The sequence below is a fragment of the Morus notabilis genome, unplaced genomic scaffold (genome assembly GCF_000414095.1).
Source record: "Morus notabilis unplaced genomic scaffold, ASM41409v2 Scaffold4092, whole genome shotgun sequence".
Lineage (NCBI taxonomy): Eukaryota > Viridiplantae > Streptophyta > Magnoliopsida > Rosales > Moraceae > Morus > Morus notabilis.
The window spans coordinates 1-21,248 of NW_010361621.1; the positions used below are offsets into that span (position 1 = coordinate 1).

The 21,248-nt window shown below is 34.1% G+C and overlaps 2 protein-coding genes and 1 pseudogene across 9 annotated transcripts in view; 1 reads left to right on the plus strand and 2 right to left on the minus strand.

Annotated features, from left to right (window-relative positions):
* The first annotated feature begins 7,964 nt into the window (after nt 1–7,964).
* On the plus strand, nt 7,965–11,004 carry LOC21384762 (pyrrolidone-carboxylate peptidase). 7 transcript variants are annotated; one of them, XM_024166947.1, is made up of 6 exons: nt 7,965–8,100; nt 8,187–8,271; nt 8,967–9,300; nt 9,860–9,964; nt 10,071–10,118; nt 10,430–11,004. In XM_024166947.1, exons 3-6 carry the CDS (start codon nt 9,040–9,042, stop codon nt 10,667–10,669), a joined length of 654 nt encoding a protein of 217 aa, XP_024022715.1. In that variant the 5' UTR covers nt 7,965–8,100; nt 8,187–8,271; nt 8,967–9,039; the 3' UTR covers nt 10,670–11,004. The 7 variants fall into 7 exon arrangements, with proteins under 7 accessions (XP_024022715.1, XP_024022716.1, XP_024022717.1 ...); XM_024166948.1 differs by having other exon boundaries at nt 8,265–8,304; XM_024166949.1 differs by having other exon boundaries at nt 8,265–8,271.
* Nucleotides 11,005–11,656: 652 nt separating this feature from the next.
* On the minus strand, nt 11,657–14,606 carry LOC21384763 (annotated as a pseudogene).
* A 2,232-nt stretch (nt 14,607–16,838) lies between these two features.
* The window catches only part of LOC21384764 (zinc finger CCCH domain-containing protein 3), a 7,343-nt gene continuing 2,933 nt past the window's right edge, over nt 16,839–21,248 (minus strand). For both annotated transcript variants that reach the window (XM_010100118.2, XM_024166952.1), the window contains one exon: nt 16,839–17,037. In XM_010100118.2, the coding sequence (XP_010098420.2) occupies nt 16,925–17,037 (113 nt within the window). In that variant the 3' untranslated portion in view covers nt 16,839–16,924. The remainder of the gene's footprint in view (nt 17,038–21,248) is intronic.

Below are 21,248 nucleotides of genomic sequence, written 5' to 3' on the forward strand. Positions count from 1 at the left end.
CCGGCCCGATAACGGCCCGTATAACTAAACGGGTTAAGCGTGTTAAACGAGTTGGCACGAATCCAACCTATTTATTTTCGTGCCAACCCGTTAACGACCCAATTAATAATCGTACGGTCTAAACTCATTTATCTCGTGTCATTTTCGTATCGTGTCTGAAATTGCCGGCCCTACCTGCAATACGATCCGTTATACAACATAATGTAATTATCTTGTATAAGGCCTGTGTGCATTGCATTGAAAATTGATATAAAATTTAAAAGAAATGTATGTACATTACGTATATATTTATGACTCCATAGTGGCTCAAATACTAGATTGGAAAATCTTAGAACCGTGAGATTTTCAATAAGGTTCCTTCCCAGGAGATAATCAATCCTGAAACAAGTTTCATAATATAATTTGTATGATATGGATCATTTTTATTATTTTTTGTGTTCCAAAAAACTGTTAACGATGGTTGATTCAAATGTTTTCTTTTGTGTGTAATGTATCGACATAAGTGTAATATAAAGAGCAGAGACACCCGTATGTTTTCTACGTTGGAATTTATCATCATACAAAGATAAAACCTTCTTGATATGTTAATTAAATTTGTCTCGTTTTACCTCAATTTGCTCCATCAGTGCATGGAGCTTTTGACATCCCTTCTTTATTAACGCAAGCGCCGTTAATGTAATAGGTTATGCTCAAAAACAGTTTTTCTCAAGAAAGTGTTTCGAGTTTTAACTGACTTTTTCATTGTTTTAGTTTATAAACATAGTTTCTATTTGTGCCCCCACTAAATTTAAATTGCATTTTTTTTTTTTTTCAAAATCAAAATTTATGTTTAATTGTCTATGAACAGCTCTCACTAAGAATGTGGAACACATTCCAATTTCTTTCATATTAAGTGGTCGTTACATGATTACAAGAAAGGCAACCAAAGAGGTAGCATACATGGTTTCATACATGTTTGTTATGGAACTTATATCCAAGACATTGAGAATTGCCATCTGTCAAAGCCTTCTTTGAATAACCAAATATCCCAATAAATCTAAGGGAATGGACCTTCTTCTAATCGAATTCACTGTATCTTTAATATGATTTCAGCACATTGAACAAGATCATCATTTGATCAATGAATGTCACCCAGCATTGCTGCCATATTAGAATTCTGTTGGATGTTGCTACTCCACAAATAATCATAATAACAATAACTCACAAAAGCAGGAAAAAGACAAACACTAACCATAGGAAATGACTACTACTCCAGCTTAATTTGTGTGGAAGTCATTGAAATTCACCTAAAATCCTAAGAAATATCTGACCAACCATGCCATTATAGGACCCAAGTTGAAATTATTTTTCTCATAAGCGACCCAAAAGTCCACATAAAAGTGATATATCCCTTGATTCAAGCACCACCCTTCCTGTGTAATTTGAGGGGTCCCAAAGTTGAACGAGAAAAATTATAACTATCCAAGCAATAGTTTTGTGGCTGCTGATTCACTAGTTTGGTCATTTTACGCCCAAAAACCAAAACCCTCCAAAATGAAAACTTCCAAGGACAATTTTGTTATTTCCTTTGGCCTTTCGGAAAGTCAATGGCACATTGCTCTTCAAAACAACTTTATACAACACAGTATTATTCCAAGTCCTCTGCCCACCAAACCCCGTATTAGAAAAATCATGCCTTTTTTTCTTTTCTATCCCGGCAGCAAAAGCTAATCCCAGTTGTTGCACTGCTCCACCATCTCGGCATTCAACCCGACCCGGCCAGCCGCCGGGCCACCAACCTGAAAAGCAAAATAAAAATAAGTTACGATTCGAATATTATTACATGGTACAGCAATACAAAATAGAACTATCTAGATATTTTATCAGGATCAACCCAATTCTGTGTCCGCAAACATGACATATGAGAAATTGCCTCGCCAACATGTCCATATAACTTCGAAGGTTGGAGACGAAAGTAGCTATCAAAGATGAAGTACTCCCCAATCACCTCTTTTCCAAACAAACGAGATAGAATGCAAAAACAAAAAACAAAAAAACAAAACAAAACAAACAAACGAGAGAACGATAATACGTGTATACAAAAGGTCATATGACATGGTAAACGACAACTAGTAAGCAACATATATTGAAGAAATGACAAAAGAGGGATTACAGGAGCCAGAAAGCGACGACTCAAAAGAAACAAAAATAGGACTTTAAAGTTTAAACCAACGGCAATAATATAAAAAGACATCATAAAGTAAATAAATGACATACGCTATGAAAACAATTTAAAAATTTCAGAGCGACCACATAATCTGCAAACAACAACTAGAAAAACAACAATGAAAAATGCAACAGTGAGGTCAAATTTCATACATTATTTTTCACCATACACTGTCATTGCGTTTCTCAGAGAATGAAAGTTCATCATAGAATCAGCCTATGGAATCAGTGGAGAGCTGCCGACAGCTCACCAGCCCGACAAGTCATCAACGAGTCTCCAGCGGACGACAAGCCATTTATCTAGTCCGTCATGGAATAACCTAGAAGAACGACTCTAGCACATTAGAATCAAACCGCAAGCTTCAGACAGCTCACGGATCTCGACCCGATGAACCGACAACTCGTCCGGTGAGTTGCCCGAATTGCCTGGGTGACTTGGCACCCACGTTACCAAATAAGGATCAAATTATGCACGAGATTATCTCTCTAAATCTCAAAGAATCTCATCTAAATGAGGATATCTCTTCTAGAAAAAAGGATAGCTTTATCTCTTATTCAAATATTCAAACTTAAGGCTTATCTACAAGATATCTCCTATCAGAATTCAAATAGAAGATCTTATCCTACAGAGATTCAGCCACCACTCCTATAAATAGCAGCATTATTCACACCCAGGAGGAGGATCTCCACACCCAGAAAATTACGCACACAAGCCCTAGCTTCTACCGGTGTTCTACACATTTTCCAAGGCATTCAGAGCGTGTTCTACGGAGCTTAGACTTAGATTCTACAATTCTAGGCTTATTTTCCTTTATTTTCTCTACTATTCACCCGTATTCCCCTCTTCTCTCTTCCCGCTTTTCTCTCAACTGCATTGTAATTACCATCAATTATAGTGAAAGCATACCGAACACTCTACAATGGACGTATTATGGGTTATTAAGAGAACTAGTATAAATCTCTTGTGTCTCTATCTTTTATTTACTTTTTCTCTCATTTATTGTCTACTGCACGATACTAACTCTCTGCTTAGTCCGGATTCAGTCACTGGCCTCGTACAAATTCGACTGTAGATTTTACCCTCTACAGAAACTTAACCATAACATCCTGAAGAAAAGCACAAGTAATATAACGACAACTACTGAAAATGAACATAATTTCTAGAAAACATCAAGTAAACGAGAAATGAAGAAAATAGAAACTTGAAGAGGAAAATAGTAAACGAGAAATGAAGTAAGAAAATAAAAGCTTGAAAAGGAAAATTTCAGTAGTTATCGTTATATTACTTGTGCCTTTTTTCGGGATGTTATGGTTAAAGTTTTGTAGAGGGTAAAATCTACATTAAGAAAATATAAATCTCTTGTATCTCTATCTCTTATTTATTTTTTCTGTATTTATTATCTGCTACGTGATATTAACTCTCTGCTTAATTCTGATTTGGTCATTATGCTCGTACAAATTTGACTTTAGATTTTATCCTTCCCAAAAACTTAACCATAACAATAACATCCTGAAAAAAGGCACAAGTAATATAACAACAACTACTGAAAATGAACATAATTTCTAGAAAACAGCAAGCAAATGAGAAATGAAGTAAGAAAATAGAAACTTAGAAGAGGAAAATTTCATCATTTCCAATCAATTACGATGATAGAATCATAAATTCAACTATGAAAAAAAAAAAACCTAAAAGTAATCATTAAGAAAATAATAATAATAAAAAATCATCACTTCCAATTCGATTCTTACATTCGCCAAAAGACAAAATCAGTAATCAACCATTAACTAAAATTAAACTACGCAAGAAATTGATTATCAAATTTAGCAAGACGATTTACCTCTTCGAGTTGAATAGATAGAAAATCCTCTTCGAGTTGAATAAATGGAAAATCAACGAATCCTTAACACTACACAAAATAAAATAAAGATTGTACGAATATTGCAAAAAAAGAAACGATCGAACGTGCATTTTCAATCAAGAGATTAGGATTCGGAGCCAAAAAAAAAAAATCAAGAAAATATGGTGTCAAAAATTACCAAGAAACGTGGGTTCGTTTAGTACGAGAGTTCAAATTAGAGTTATTCTAATTTTAATTTTAGACCAAAAACTATGATTCATAATTTTGGGTCCAAACCATGTTTCTGAAACCAAAACTAGAATCATGAGTTTGAACCACCAAAGGGGGTGAGTGATTTTAGAATTAAGGTAATTCATGGTTTAAAACATCACATCAGGGTTCAAATCTTGAATCAGAATCATCCAAACCAAACACTAACCCTGAGTGAGTCAAATCAGAACCACTTTTATTTTTTATAAACAAACACTGGTTTGAACCCGGAATCATGATTCCGAGTTCAGAATCCTTATACCAAATAGCCACGCAGAGTAAAAACCCCCAAACTTTCTCGAGAAGACTGTACGGTCTCAACTTGTGAGGAAACTGAGAGCGAAGAGCGAGGAAAATGTTAGCCGTGTTTGGAATTGATCATATTTTTATTTTTCACATTTTTCAAGAAATAAAAAATGAAAACGTTTTTAAAACGGCGATTTGCGCAATAAAGACAAAAAGCATAAATGAAAACGATTTTTTGGTTTAGTGTAAAATGAGAGAGAAATAAAAAATAACTTTTAATCGTTTTTTATTTTTTTATTTTCGTTTTCTCTTCTCTCGAGCTGAGAATCTCAACATCATCGGAAACGTTTATAGAATTGTCCTCATTGTAAAAATTCATTTGTTGATTAAAATTTTGAAAGAAAAAAAAATATTTTAAAAAAGTATTTTGGAAAGATGAATTTAAAAAAAAAGGTTATGCTCTACGACTATAACAATTTTAAATTTTTTTTTAAATTAGTTAATAAATAAATTTTTATAATAAGAGTAATTTTATCTTTTTGTGTTTCAAAAAATGACTCTAATGTATAAAAAAATATTTTCTACCGATATAAAATTTTAAAAAATATAAGATATTAAACTCAAATTTTGATATATCAAAAAATATCAAAATGAAATATTTTTTTAAAAAAAATATTAATTTATAAGAGATAAAAATTTAAATTCAAGATTGTATTTGTTTCTTTTTTCTTCGAGAGTCGAAAAGTCGGCTGCACGCGGAAATAGTCAACAAACCATCACCTTACACTTTTTCTATATCAAAACAAAAATATACCATCGTGGAAAATGACATGTAAAAGGAAAAATTATGCAATTATTTTTCAACAATGCTATAATGAAAGTCCGACACGCTCACAATAAATATTTTTTTGGTTTGTGTTTGAATGTGGCTCATGAGACCGTTCATCCATTTCTTTAACTTCTTCCATTGAGATGGCATATCAAAAGAAGTGTCTGAAACAGACCAACCATTTAAATTTTAAATATTAGAATTAAAAATTATTGAGTTGAATGTATAAATTAAACGAGTCTTAAATTAAATCTGTAAGGTTCAAAATTGACCAAATTTTGTTTTTATTAGCTCCAATTTATACTTTGAGGGTTATGTTTAACTCACATCAATCGGTCCCAATCTCATTCAGTTAGTTTTAGTTGGGTGTCTTTTATCGGGTGGTTTGATGAGAATTTGAAAATTCTATGAAAATGTTTTACTTGGGTTAGGTGGTGAGGTAAAAAACCGAAATGGCCAAAACCAAAAATCACCCTATTTCCGTTTTCTAAATTATATCAAGCTTGTTGTATTAAGAAAGATATTTTTTTGCACATATAAGTGCATGTCACGATAATGTATTGATGTTATTGCGAATTAAAGAGAATATCTATAAAACTGGATCGTGTAAAGGTTTTTTCATCCCCCAAACATATCAATTTTGTGACCAAAATATTTGCTCCATAAAATCTATGATTTAATACTAACGAATCAAAAAGAAAGAAACAGTATGGCACTGATTTTTTGACCACCTCACATGTCATACCAAGAGAGTTCTAAACAAGCATAAGGAATTTTTTTTTTTTTTTTTTTTTTTTTTTTTTTTTTTTTTTTGGGGCACAATTTTTTTTTTTTTTTTTTTTTTTTTTTTTTTTCATGAGGCACAACAGAAAGGAAGGTTATGAGCTATGATGATCCTATATGCAACATTATAATAGTTTCAACCAAAAAAAAAAATTATAACAGTAAGCAATAAACGACAAATCATTGGATAAAAGGACAGAGGAGAAAGACACTTTTCCACCACCGCAAATTCCAATAAAGAATGTTATTAATGCCCATATGTGTTCATGCAATAGTACATTATTGTAGAAGCCCATAAAAAAAGTTTATAACCAAACCCAACAAATAATAAAGGGAAAACAAAAGGATATGTTCAAAAAATATTTTTAAATTATATTTATGGTAAATTCTCTCGTTTTGTTAAATTATGAAATATCCATTTTTCTAAAAGAAAAAACAATATATCATTTGGTAGTAAATCACCGACGGACCAAATATTAACTATTTAAAATCAAAATTTTCAATTTTTAAATTGAGATTAAACAATCAATAAATAATATTGATTATTAACCTACATCATTGATTGGTTTATTGAGTAATTACATTGATTGGTTTTTTCTCTCTTCTCTCTTTCTTTCTTTATCTACCTCATCGTCACCTCTTCTCCAGTCCTCAGTGTCGTCATAGTTTCACCGTGCTCCGCCCGTCGTAGAGACCATGGTGCAATGCTGCTGATGCCACAAGCATCCTTAAAATTTAAAACTATTATTTAAAAATTTAAACAATTAAACATATTTATTTCAAATGCAAGAATTAATGAATTATGTGATTTAAATTACACATACATTGGTAAACCAATGATTTAAAATTTAATCAAGCCTTATCAAAATTATTTTTTAAAGTCATTTTTTAATTTAATAAAAGTTTAGTTGCGAATAAAATGACTGAATGAGCCGTATTTAAAAAAAAAAAAACTAATGAGTGATCATCTTTATATTTTCTTCTCTTTCAAATTAAAACTAGCAACCTCACTCAAAATAGATTTTGAAAAAGGTTACCCACTAAAATTTTAGGAAGAATGATAAAATCAATATCACTTACACAAGTTATCTTCGAACTTTAATTTTGATACATTGCTTCTAAAGTTAAATATTGAAGGGTATCTCCAAACTAATAACCACTATTAAAATTTCGATAGAACAACGTTGTGTAAGTTACATAGATTTGAATGAAATATAAAAAATTTCGAACAACAATCAAAACATGTCATATGACATGAATGATTCATCTATTAAAGGTACTCTAATATATTTTATTAAATTATTTTATTAGATTATTTTATTAAATTAAGAGAGCGGTCTCCTTAATTTCACTAATTTGGGTTTAAAATTTGAGTTTTATTATAGTAAAAAATTCTCATATACAATCACATTTAATTTTTTTATTATAATAAAAAAATTCTCACATAAAATCACATTTTAACTCAAATTAAAAACTCAAAGAGACTTATCACATTTAAAACTAAGGGATAACTTACTAATTTAAGAGGATTCGTTATCTGATTCATGATTCGTTATAATATTTTTTTTTCATAAAAAATATATATAAATAAAAAATAATTTTAATCTTATAATTATAATATATAAACTAAACGAGCTCTAGTCAAGTTCAAGACCAAGTGCAAAAAACGAAGAACGCTCCCTCTCTCTCTCTCTAACATCAAAATATATTTTTTTGAGCTAAAAAAACTCAAATGCTAATCTAATCTGAAGTTACATGTAAGCTGATATATTGCTGTTTGAAAACGACCCTCCACTACCACGTTCTTTATAATTTATCTCTTTCAGTCTCTCTCTCTGATTGGAATCTTCACCAGTTGTAATCATCCTTTTGCAGATAAGATTGGTTGTTGAGCCCATTTTTTCTTTCTTTTTTTTCTGAAGATTACAGGTAAGCAAAAGCTCTTGGGTTTTTCTCTGTTATATTAATATTCCCACAACGCCACATGATTTAACCACATGATTTAATTGCTCAAGGCTTTGCTTTTCAAGATAACTTCTTTTTGGGTCTCTGACATATCTCTTCCGCTCGATTTGATTCTGATCGGCCTTCAGTTTTCAGGTGCTTTGGCTCAAAACCCAGTTCGGAATTTAGGTTCTTTTTGCCTTACAAAGTTACTTCTTTTGTCTAGGCTCTAATTTGCTTTTTTTTTTTTTTTTTTCCTTTTATCTGTGATTTGGAAACATGTTATTCTCATGTTTATATGTGATCTTCATGTGGTTTTAGGCCATTAGATACTAGAGTTTTTATTATATGTTCTTTTTTTTCCTTCTTTCTAAATGTTTTTTTTAAGCAAAGTCCTATAAAGTCACAATCATACCTATCTGAAAGTAGTATAGCGTACCATCTGGTTTCACTGGAATTTGATAGGTTGATTAATTCTTATGTAAAGTTATTGCTTTATTGTTCAAAATTCTGTCTTGGGACTCTTGTAGCTTTTGCTGATCTAATTGCTTATTTCTAGTGAAGTTTAAGGATAATTACTATGAGCACGATTTTCAGGAAAAACTTTTGCTTAATCTGTTCGAACTTTGAAGCACCAACTATTTTTGGATAAAGGGTTTCTGCATAATCATTGAACACAATAAGCTTTTTAAACTTTATCTTATCCATTTACTTAAAGTGTTTCTACGTTTACATATGTGGGATAGTACTTTGGCGTCGGATAAGGACTTCTTATAGCTGTTCTTTATGTCTATTATGAATGATTAGTTGTTTTTATATTTGTTAAACTGGCTTTCTATTGTTTGATGCAGGTACAAAGATATTAGTTTGACTTTTGAGGCTATAAAGCATTTTTCCAGTTTTATCTCAATATATATATAGTAAATGGGGTCTGAAGGGCCTCCTTCAGTAACAATTCATGTGACGGGGTTTAAGAAGTTCCATGGAGTTCCAGAGAACCCGACAGAGACAATTGTCAATAACCTCAAAAATTACATGAATAAAAAGGGTTTTCCTAAAGGTCTAATTATTGGGAGTTGCAGCATTCTTGAGACTGCAGGACAAGGAGCACTTGATGTCCTAAACAACACACTGCAATCTTCCATCAAGGGTCCCGAATCTTCCAATTCCGGGAGAATTATTTGGGTCAGTTTTTTTCCTTGTTTACTTCTCTTTATGCAAATGTTAAAAATTTACTATTTCCTGAATGCCACTGTTTTTCTTCGTCTCTCCAATTGTTTCAAAGGAAAATATTAACTAGTAGATAGTTCTATTGGGATCAGTACCTTTGCTTAGAAATCATAATGGCTATCAGAAAAGTAAATGGTTAATATACATTGAGAAACCTTCTCTTGTTGTGAATACTTGTTTAATAAAGTATTGTTTGTTTTTAGCAAAGTTTACAATGTGTTGTACAAATAAAGAGGTCTTTCTATTTTGGTAGAAATTTAGAAAGATGAAATTCACAGATTGAGAAAAGTGGCTGTTAGAGTCCAAACCATGGTTGTGTACCATTGATTATAATTTTTCCCGGATTTTTTTTCGGACTCTTATTCTCTTACCAAAGCTGGTTCTAAGGGATGCTACCTCAATGACTACTTCTCTGTATAATTATACTCGTTGTATTTTTGTGCATAGTTGTTATTTTTTTCAACCACTCTAAATTCTGATCCGCTCTAATTTCTGGTTAATTATATTTCTTCAGCTACATTTTGGAGTTAATAGTGGTGCAACAAGGTTTGCTCTTGAGCATCAAGCTGTCAATGAAGCTACTTTCCGTTGCCCCGATGAGATGGGATGGAAACCTCAGGTCAGTTGTGGATCCTCAAGGTTTTTCTTTTGCTTCGCCTATACTGCATGCGAATTTCAGGTTACTTGACCAATAGTCTTCTCATAAATGTTTTAACTTTCTGCAGAAAGTTCCAATAATTCCTGCAGATGGTGGAGTTTCGCACAAAAGAGAGGTAGATTGACTAGTCATCTATATAATAGTTGGCGTAACTTCAACATTATGTTAACTCTGTCACCTTTGTATTAAAGTTGCCGATACTCCAAAAATTACTTTGCTGTTGAATAGAAAATGCAAAGATGCTGCCACTTTTGCGCATATATTTTATAGAAATATTTGGCATGGATATTCCATAGTTAATGTGGTGCAAAATGATTAAAAAACACGGATGTTATGATGTTATACTTGCTCTTTACTGTGATTTTGAGTCGTAGTGATTTTGGATCTAAAGCTTAAGAGGATCTCTTGTTTTCTAATTGTACACAGACTACTCTTCCTGTTGAGGAGATAACCAAGGCTTTGGCAGCTAAGGGTTATGAGGTGATGACCTCGGATGATGCAGGACGTTTCGTCTGCAACTACGTTTACTACCACTCGCTTCGCTTTTCTCAGGAGAACGAAACTAAATCGCTCTTTGTGCATGTTCCTCTCTTCTCGACTATAAATGAAGGGACCCAAATGCAATTCGCAGCTTCCTTGTTAGAGGTACTTGCTACGTTATATTAGCAAATGCAGCCACAGTCCTTATTGCCAGGTTTGTAAAGGTGGAGGAAAGCTTGGTAACTGAAATGCTTGAATAAGAATGAGATTAAGTGGTCTCCAAGGGAAAATGCATCAATGAACTTCCATCTGTTATATTTTCGTAAATGTTATTACAAGATTTCGGCAACTCGCCGAGTTTGCTTTATAGAGCTTGATCAGATCTGAGTGTCTTTGTTTGATTTCGTTCTCGATATTGGACTGTCTTCAGTTTATAAGTTAAAACCGATAAGATAAGTGATTGTTGCACCACAAGTAGACCAGTAGTGGGAGGGAATGGAGGAGTATAATTTGTTACTTCAGCCGATGATGCGATGCCTTTTATCTTTTGTTTCTTAGACTTATGGTAGAGTTTGTCTTTTGTTTCTTAGACTTATGGTAAGAGTGATAAAACGTCCATTTGAACCAATTAATCTCGGTCAAGTTTCATTAAATTGTAATACTTTAAAAAAAAAAAAAAAATTTATTCTGACGGTTCATAATTATGTCTTACCGATAACGTATTTTTTTCATTACTTTAACACAGAATTCTCGTCAGAAGTCCTAAAAGGCCAATTGGCAGAGTTATTATCCTATCAATTGCACGGACTCTTAAGTTGTTCTTCAGTTGTCTCCGAGTGTTTTCTACCTTGATAGTACCAACAACCTTGTGGGTGTCTAGAAAGGAAATTTTAGGATAAAAAACCCGCAAGACAAATTAAAAGAAAATCTAGTAGCAAATAACTAATGGATTGGGGGTTCTTAGAACAATTCAAAACCTTCAAATAGTACAAACGATTAACCATTTAATATAGTGACTTGGCATTACTTTTAGCCTTTCCTCATGAAAAATACACTGTTTTTTTTTTTTTTTTTTAACTCTTATTAAACTACAAGTTCTTCCTTTCCTCTCATTCATACACAAATCAGGGTTAACAAAACATTCTTCTGTGTAAAAATAAACTAACAAAACAATCAACAAATCATCTCATGATCAGCATCTTGTTCACTCATATTTTCCGGGATGTCCTTTCAACAAGCAATGAACTGGTGGCGTGGTAAAGCTTTGCAGACTTCCATAAGCTTTCCAACAAAAGGGTTTCAATACCTTCTTAGTCTTCCTATTTCCTCTATCAGAAGGAACCAACTTCACTTCCGAGAGCGTAATGTTCATGCACGGCATTGAATCACTGCAGGCGAGATGCATTGGCGGCCTGTTTGTCTCGTAAGTGCCAATGATGTTTCTGTACATGATGTTGGAAATCATCAGCGCCGATGTTTGGTTATGGCATTTTTCAGTGAGGCAGTAGTACTGGTTGATGATTATCGGGTTCTGAACTGTGTCCATTCGAATGTTGTCGAAGGTCACTTGAGACACAGAACCAGACCCTCCTTGCCATGTTTTGATCCTAACACCATTATCTGAGTACTATATGATTGAGTCACTGACTGTGATGTTTGAAACACAGTCGCGAGATTTATCCCTTCCAAGACTTCCAATGCTGCTCAAATGCCAATGAAAATGTCTTAGAACTTCACATATGAACTTGTATATCTATATTACATATGAGTAATTATAAATAATAAAAAAAAGAAAATAATAATAATAATAAACCATGTGTTTTATTGAAGTTCTGCATTCCACCTTGCATTTTCAAGTATTCTCTACCTATCTCCTCCATTTTACAAAACAATGCTAAAAACGTCCTTAGAAGTGATGTTAGGTTTTTAACACGATTTGTAAGGCGTAAATTTAACATCTTATACAAGGGATAGGTGCAACATTCTAAAAAAAAAAAAAAAAAACAAAACAAAACAAAAAAGAGTTTAAAGTAGAACAAATATTTCAAAAAAAACACGATTCTACCTTATTACATCTCCAAGTGTGACTCAACCTAACATCAGTGATGTTCAACACTATTAGAGTCTTTTCTAGTCGAAAAATAACTATTAGAGTCTTTTCTAGTCGAAAAATAAAATAAAATAAAGTAAAATAAAACGAGACAAAATAAAAAGGTTACTTATAGTTTCTTTCGCTCCAGATTAATCTTTTGGATTTAAGTAAAATGCTAACTTGGCTGCAACTCTCTCTCTAGTCAAGCTTAAAATATTTGGAACTCTATCGCATAAGAAAAATCTTTTAACACCATTAGGTCATGGCCCCATCGCTCTCACATAATAGTGGAGGCTTACCTGTAGGGTTCATGTAGACCCCACCAATAAGTAATTGAGCCACAACCACGTCAGTATTAGTACGCTCATTACACGATGCTCTTGTGTCAAAGTGTACCAGTACTTCTATTTACCTTATTCCATGACTAGGACCACATGTGGCATGCTTTATATCCACATCATGAGAGCCAGTTCCGATGGAGATACAATCATCTCCTGCATTTTATACAAAAACATTAAACATTACAACAAGAACACTATTAAACTTCGCAGAAAAAAAAAAAAACACTATTGATCTCTCTAAACCTGGAAGATTGTAAGATAAGTTTAAGATTTCAGATTTGTTACCAGTAGAAATTGTAGAATGATATATCTTCACATTGTTTGTGTTGGCCAAGTGAATTCCATCTGTGTTGGGACTATCAGCTGGTGAACTAATGGTAAGAAATTCCACATGAATGTCTTCACAATGATCCAAGATTATGTGAAACTTGGGGCTGTTTTATTGTTAGTCCTCGCATTGTGAGCTTGGAGTTTGATGCGAAGTTAATGGCCTGTATTACACAGCCACAAAACTCATTACAAGATAAATATATGAACAAGATATATTCTTGCTATATAAACATGCAAATCAAAGTTTTTGTTTTTGGAACTTACTGTTGGGCTGTCACAATGACTTCCTTCCTGTTCCATTAATAGATAAAGAATCCAATGTCAGAAATAAACTTGGCATATAAAGTTTCCGTATATGTGCATAGGGAGAACTCGGTCATACTTTATGAAAAAAAAAAAAAAAAAAAAAACCCCTATTGGTAGGATACAGTTCTAATCATCTAATTTTTATTAAGTTATGTTAAATTATCACACTCGGTTAAAAACTATATCCTTTTTTTTCACTCTACCACAGAATTCTCCGTGTGATGTATGAAGTTAAGAAATGAATTTTGAAAAATTCTATGTTAGGATATAGAAATATACTCTATTGGTAAGATACAGTTCCTAAACTGTTACATTATATCAAAATTATATCAGAAATTAGATAATTTAACCGAATTTGATAAAAATCTAACGATCAAAATCTATATGCTATACGTAGAGTATCTTATAATGATCTACTAAAGAAAAAGGGGGCTTACGTTTACATGTTTGCTGGGAAGATTCCACCATTTTTCTCCTTTTCCATCAATAACGCCGCTTCCTTGCATTGTCATTCCATGGATTGTCTTGAAAACAAGCCATTCTAGCTTGCTATCTTCGGCCGACCATTTCGTGGGCCCATCAGGAGCCACAATAGTTCCATCAATCTTTTTCATTCCGAAGTAAAGCATGATTAGTTTTGTTTTTGATAAAACACAGAGAAGAAAAGAACACACATAGCCCGCAGACAGATCAACCACAAAGATCATTAAGATAAAGTGACACTGTAGCCCATAAATGAACCCTAATAAGTGATCTAAGAAACGGGAAGGGAACTTGTGGCTACTTAAATCCCACAAGCATCATCAGTTTTGTTCCTTAAACACCAAAACCTAACTCAAATAGATGTAACATAGAAATTTACTACATTTTAGTTCACCTGAAATAAAATGTCATTTTTACAAGGCCCTTCAAAAGTGGTGGAACGTATCATGAAGGAATGCACTTGAGGAACAAGAAGAGTTGCTAAACTTTCAGCTCGGCAAGCAGCATCCCAGGCCTACTTGAATGCTTGCGTGTCGTCGGAGATGCCATCCCCGGCAGCACCGAATGACATCACATTCAAAACCAATGTAGTACTAGTTGCCTTACTCCTATTCTCACCAGATTTTGAAGTAGGAGAAGGTGGCGAGGCTTTTCTTTTCCGGGATACTAAGTGAAGGTGTTGTTTCTGCTTTACTTTCGTAGAACTATGATGTCTATATTGAATGAAAACTAGGATGAACAAGAGAGAAACGACAAGAAATGTAAAGAAAGCACGAGAAAATTTCGTGGTTTTTCTTGGTATTGATGAATGTAGCTATTCATGTGCTTAATTTTTCTAATGCGGCCTTTTATTTTCACTGCGTGTAAGCAAAGGAAACTTAAAACTTTGCTTATTTATAGAAAATTTTTGTAGGGTACAAAATGCAGCAGCTCTTTTCACTAGCTCTATTGCCTTTCATGTTCAACAAGTGGATTGTTATTCGTCTCTATAATCAGGCGAAAGGACTCGGATTTTCGCAGTTATTAATCCTTATTAAGCTTTGTTTTCTATAGGTTAAAAGAAGCTTATGGCATATGAGATCTTATTTTTTTATTAACCACGTAGGACTTGAGCATTGTCCATTTTATTCTTGAATTGCATTTCTGTTGCTACTTAAGACTTTGTTCTGAACTAGAGACATGTATCAACGAGTGTCCTTTTGACTTGTTGAAAGAACCATGACTTACATGCACGAATGACATGTAAAGAACCATTAATTTTCCTTTCTAAGACGAAAATCAACTGGGAACGAAGTTTTGATTGATCAATCAATATATATAGAAAGTACCAAAGTGGATTTCTATTTTCATGGTAATTGGTAAGAAGATGCCATAAAAATTGTTAGTGCTACAAACGCGTTGCTTGGGTTCCTCTGAATCAAGTAGTAGTACTGCTCAAGTGTGGGTTCCATTTACGGTTTGCCATACATAAATGGAAAAGGAAAAAGAAGAATGTTCCTCTTTTCTATCTATTCATATGTCTAAGACTAAGGTGACATTTTTAAATAAAGTGCTAAATTTAATTGGGGGACAAAAAAGGAGACGGAAATAAAGAACAAGAGTCCAAGTCTTGATTATTGCATTATGCATAATAAAATTCTATCCCTAAATTCTGTAATGAGTAGAAAGTTGAAAGTAAATTGGATTATTTGTTGCTTCACATCCTATTAGAAAGAGAATCAAATTACCTACATTTTAATTTTTTACTTTTCTTTACAAACCAATTACCTTTCACATTACATTCTATTTGGGGATTGATTGGTATTTGAAATTTGAAATCATCAGTTATGACCTCACAGTGAAACGGCCTGCCTTAAACAAAGTTTTCAAAGAGTAACTGTAGTGGCCGGCAGGTGAGTGGACCAAGTAATTAATTACCCACTTTTACTCCCAACCACTACAAATCTCTTTTTCCACCCCTTTTTCTTTTTTCTTTTTATTTTCCTTCAAAGAGCAAGAAAATAAGGTAGCTGGTGACAATTGGAACTTGAAGGTCGCAAGTTGAAGAATGCAGTTCAATTTTCCTTCAAAGAGCAAGAAAATAAGGCAGCTGGTGACAATTGGAACTTGAAGGTCGCAAGTTGAAGAATGCAGTTCAAACTAGGAAGCAGCTACTCACCCCTAATCCTATGGTATGGTCTTAACGCTTCAACCGGCACAAAAGTACGCTAAATACTGTTTGGTTTCTGAGAAAATGTAAGAAACTGAATTGGGGAAGAAGAGAAGGGAAAGGAGAATTGTTTGAGGGGAACCATCAGCCTCTCACCACTATGTATTACAAGTATCACAGCTAATGATCATCACCACTGATCTTTTGATTAATCATTATGAACTCTCAGAACAAAAAGTTATTATACAGAAGCATACAATTTCACATAGAAATTTCTAATGGTTGCAAAACCAACAGAAATCTTGCTAGCCAAAGCTGAATTAGAAGTTGGTTTAAGCCCTGGAATGCTATTATCTATCAGGACTATAGTGGGTCATATATACCGCTCACATGTCAAATCATACTCTTAGCAATGAAATAGAGCGGATGACCACATATTCTTCTCTTTGATTGCTTAACGCCACAAGGGATTTGCAAAGTTGCATGTCTAGCATGAGCAAAGTCCAAACTATACCCAAACAACTTTGACAAAAGTAAATAGTAAGAAGATCAAGCAAGCTTTCAAATTGTAGGAACTCGTATCAGTTTATGCAACAAATTCTCTTATAAGAATGACAGCATGTTTAGTAAATACAGAAGCTATAAAGCGTTTTTTTGTCTACTAATCTATGTCGATAAGATCAACGATAGGATTCGTATTAATATTACATTAGAAAACTGTTCTAAAATGAATAGGCCCCCTATCCCCAGTCCACAAAGGGAAGGCTCGGATATCCACCCTCTGGAGGAGGCTTTAGCGAGGGAGGTAGATTTCCCCACGACATTCCCATTCTATCTCCCGTCATATTATTACCTGCAAAAGAACAAACAAGGGGAAAAGACGAGCAAAATAATTAATGTGTCGATTTACCCATCTCTCTGATCAAAAGCACACGCAAGTCAACTAATAACCTTTACAGGAAATAGCAAGGTTATACATCATCAGCAATGATCCCATATGTTTTCAACCAATCATAAATTCACATGTTAGTTCTGAAATCTATAGTTTTTGAAGAGAAAAAAAATATTTTTTCTTATTCAACGATTGATAAAAGACTACTAGGATTTATAGGTAAGCATGACAATAATTCTGTCATTGAATCCCATAATCCTAGCAATAGATAAATCTCTTAACTTAAGAGATAGACACTAAGGCCTCGATCGTTTCGCTGATTCGAGTTTAGAATTCGAGTTTTGCTACAGTAAAAAGCTCTCACAAACAATCACATCTAACTTTTTTGCTACAGTAAAAAGCTCTCACATACAATCACATCTCAACTCAAATTCTAAACTCGAATCAGTGAAACGAACGAGGCCTAACTAAATCAAATAGACATTTCGGATATCTCCTCATCTCTTTATTTAAAAAACAAATAATCAACCTAACTAGATAACAATAACCGGAAGTTATCCTAATTTAAATTTCCTAATTTGACACCCCCTCAAGCTGGTGCATAGATATCCATCATGCCCAGCTTAGTAATGAGAAACTCATAGTTGGTTCTGAACAATCCTTTGTAAGAATATCAGCTATTTGTTGTGATGTTGGAACAAACGGCATACAAATAGCCCCTGCTTCTATCTTCTCTTTTATGAAGTGCCTGTCAATTTCAACATGTTTTGTTCTATCATGATGCACCGGGTTATGCAATACTAATTGCAGCCTCGTTGTCACTATATAGCTTCATAGGCATCTCCATTGGTCTCTTTAATTCTTCAAGGATCTTTTTTAACCACAACATCCCACATACTCCATGAGCCATTGCCCGGTACTCAGCCTCTGCGCTTCTTCGTGCTACCATGTTTTGTTTCTTGCTTCTCCAAGTGACTAGATTTCCCCATACATAAGTACAGTACGCTAATGTAGATCTTCTGTCTGTAACTGAGCTTGCCCAATCTGCATCTGTGTATGCTTCAATCGTCCTCTACTCACTTTTCTTGAAGAAAAGTCCTTTCCCTGGAGTACTTTTTAAATATCTCAGAATTCGGTATATTGCCTCAAGGTGTTCTTCATATGGTGAGTGCATAAACTGACTTACCATACTAACTGGGAATGCAATATCCAGTCGGGTGTGAGATAGATAAATCAGTTTTCCCACCAACTTCTGGTACCGAGTTGTATTTACAGGATTTCCATCTTTGGTATCTCCTAGCTTCTGATTAGGATCCATTGGGGTATCAGCCGGTCTACACCCACTCATTTCGGTTTCTTTGAGAAGATCAAGAATGTATTTTCTCTGTGAGACAACAATACCCCTTTTTGAGCGAGCCACTTCCATTCCAAGGAAGTATCTTACAGAACCCCAAGTCTTTAATCTCAAACTCTGAGGCCAGACTTTCCTTCAACCGATTCATTTCAGTAACATTATCCCCAGTAAGAATAATATCGTCCACATACACTATCAAAACTGCAATCTTTCCATCATTAGAGTGCTTTATGAACATAATATGATCACTGTGAGCATGAACATAGCCCTGATTCTTTATGGATCGAGTGTATCGTTCGAACTAAGCTCTTGGAGATTGCTTGAGCCCGTAAAGTGATTTCTTTAGCTTACACACCTTGGATCCATATACACTTCCTTCTCCAACTCTCCATTGAGAAACGCATTCTTTACATCTAACTGTTGAAGCGGCCAGTCGAGGTTTGCTACAATTGAAAGAAGTACCCTCACAGTATTTAACCTTGCCACTGGAGCGAAGGTCTCGAGATAATCGATGCCATAGGTTTGAGTAAAACCTTTGGCAACCAACCGTGCCGTATACCTTTCGAGAGACCAACCGCGTCTTATACCTTTCGAGAGATCCATCTGAATTATACTTGATGGTGAACACCCATTTGCACCCCATTGTTGTCTTTCCTCTCGGCAGCTCTATCACCTCCCATGTATGATTTTTCTCAAGTGTCCTCATCTCTTCAGAAATAGCCTTCCTCCACTCAGGAACCTGTAAAGCCTCATGTACACTCTTTGGAATTTCCACATAAGAGATGTGAAGTAAATGCAAAAAACGGAGAAAGATTTTTTATAAGATACATAGTTAGACATGACATGTTTGGTACAAGACCGTACACCCTTGCGAGTAGCAATAGGAACATTAAGATCATCAAAGGACTCGGGACTAGGATTAGAGACAGACTGGACAAGTTGACACTAATCAGATTGATTGGTCTTGGATACTTGGATGAGTTAGGTTATTCCCTTATTTTGGACTCATGGCCTTGTAGAGGATCGGGACCTTGTTCCTTTGATCTTTGTTTCCTCCTCGAGTAAACCAAGAGTTATGGACTCTTAGTATTTATTTTGTCTCTATTCTCTGTGCTGCTGCAATTATGGTTTTCAATGTTTTAAACATCAATTTTCTCGCCCAAAGAATCAGCATTGTTTCCGCCAGAAGTTTCAGGTTGTAAATCTGAGTTTGTTGTAGCCTCAGTATTAGGGTGGACAAAATGATTTGAATCTGTTGATTCCATTTCAAACACATCATTAGCTTCAAATTCTCTTGCATTTTCCCTTGTATTCTCCCCCTGAAGATGAGTAGTAAAATATGGTTTGGCTTCGAAAAAAGTAACATCCATAGTGACAAACAATTTTTTTGAAATTGGATCAAAGCATTTATATCCTTTTTGAGTAGGAGCATATCCTACAAAAACACATTTTTTAGCCGTAGGATCAAGTTTGCCCCGGTAATGATCATGAATATGGACAAAGGCAGTGCACCCAAAAATCTTTAAAGGTAGTGTAGATGACAGCCTAGATGTAGGATAGCAACTTATGAGCACTTGTAAAGGAGTTTTGACTTTCAATATCCTAGTGGGCATCCTGTTTATGAGATAGGTAGCCGTGATAATAGCTTCACCCCAAAGGTATTTAGAAACTTTATTTGTGAAATGTAAGGCCCTAGCTACTTCCAAAAGATGTTTATTTTACGTTCAACAATTCTATTTTGTTGAGGGGTATCATTACAAGAGCTTTGGTGAACTATGCCTTTTTCTAAGAAAAATTTTCCCCAGACCTTGTTAAAATACTCTTCCATTATCACTATGAAAAAACTTGAATTTTTGTTTGAAATTGTGTCAACACCATGGTATAAAAATTTTTAAAGACTTCTTCCACATCTGATTTTTCTTTTAGTAAATAAACCCAACTTACTCTTGTGTGATCATCTATAAAGGTGACAAACCATTTTTTTCCAGAAAGTGTTGTGATTCGTGAAGGCCCTTAGACATCACTGTCTATTAATGAGAATGGTTTTGAAACTTTGTATGGCGGTGATGGAAATGAGGTACGATAATGTTTAGCTAACTCACAAAATTCACACTGAAATGAAGACAGATTTTTATTTCTAAACGAATTTGGAAACAAATATTTTAAATATTGAAAACTTGGATGGCCTAATCTATAATGCCACAACATTATTTCATCACTACTAGCAATAGAAATAGATTCAAGACAAGTACTATGTGCTGGCTTTCTAGACTCGGATCTGTCTTTCAAAGAAATAAAGTCCACCAATCTCTCTAGCATTGCCAATCGTCCTCCCCAAGGTTAGTTCCTGAAACTCACAATAAGAGAGATAGAAATTAGCTCGACACCCATGATCATGAATTTTTTTGCTTATGGACAGTAAGTTACAAGATAAATTGGGAATATGAAGAACATTATGAAGTGTGAGAAAAGGAGAGATTATAATTGATCCTGTCCCAGTTATGGCTGAAAGGGATCCGTCTGCAATTTTGATTTTTTTGTTTCCTGCACACGGTTTATAGGTAAAGAATAGTTTTGAAGAGCCAGTCATGTGATTTGTGGCTCCTGAGTCAATGATCCATGGGCATGACAAATTTGATTTTATAGTAGAAAGAGCTGCAATGAGAAAAGTACCCTTTTGAGCAAAATAACAAGAAGGATTTGAGAATTGTGGAGATTGAAAGAGTTTGTACAGGTGGTCTAGTTGTTCCTTTGTGAATTGGGGTATCTCTAAATTGATTTGTTGCCTCTGAGAATCTTCACTCATGGTCAGGAATGC

What these genes read in the sequence shown, in the direction of transcription:
- LOC21384762 (XM_024166946.1), top strand. Translation starts at nt 9,040, where the DNA reads ATGGGGTCTGAAGGGCCTCCTTCAGTAACAATTCATGTGACGGGGTTT. An exon ending in AGATGGGATGGAAACCTCAG is followed by an intron (nt 9,965 to 10,070) that starts GTCAGTTGTGGA and finishes AACTTTCTGCAG; the next exon opens with AAAGTTCCAATAATTCCTGC. An exon ending in GAGTTTCGCACAAAAGAGAG is followed by an intron (nt 10,119 to 10,429) that starts GTAGATTGACTA and finishes AATTGTACACAG; the next exon opens with ACTACTCTTCCTGTTGAGGA.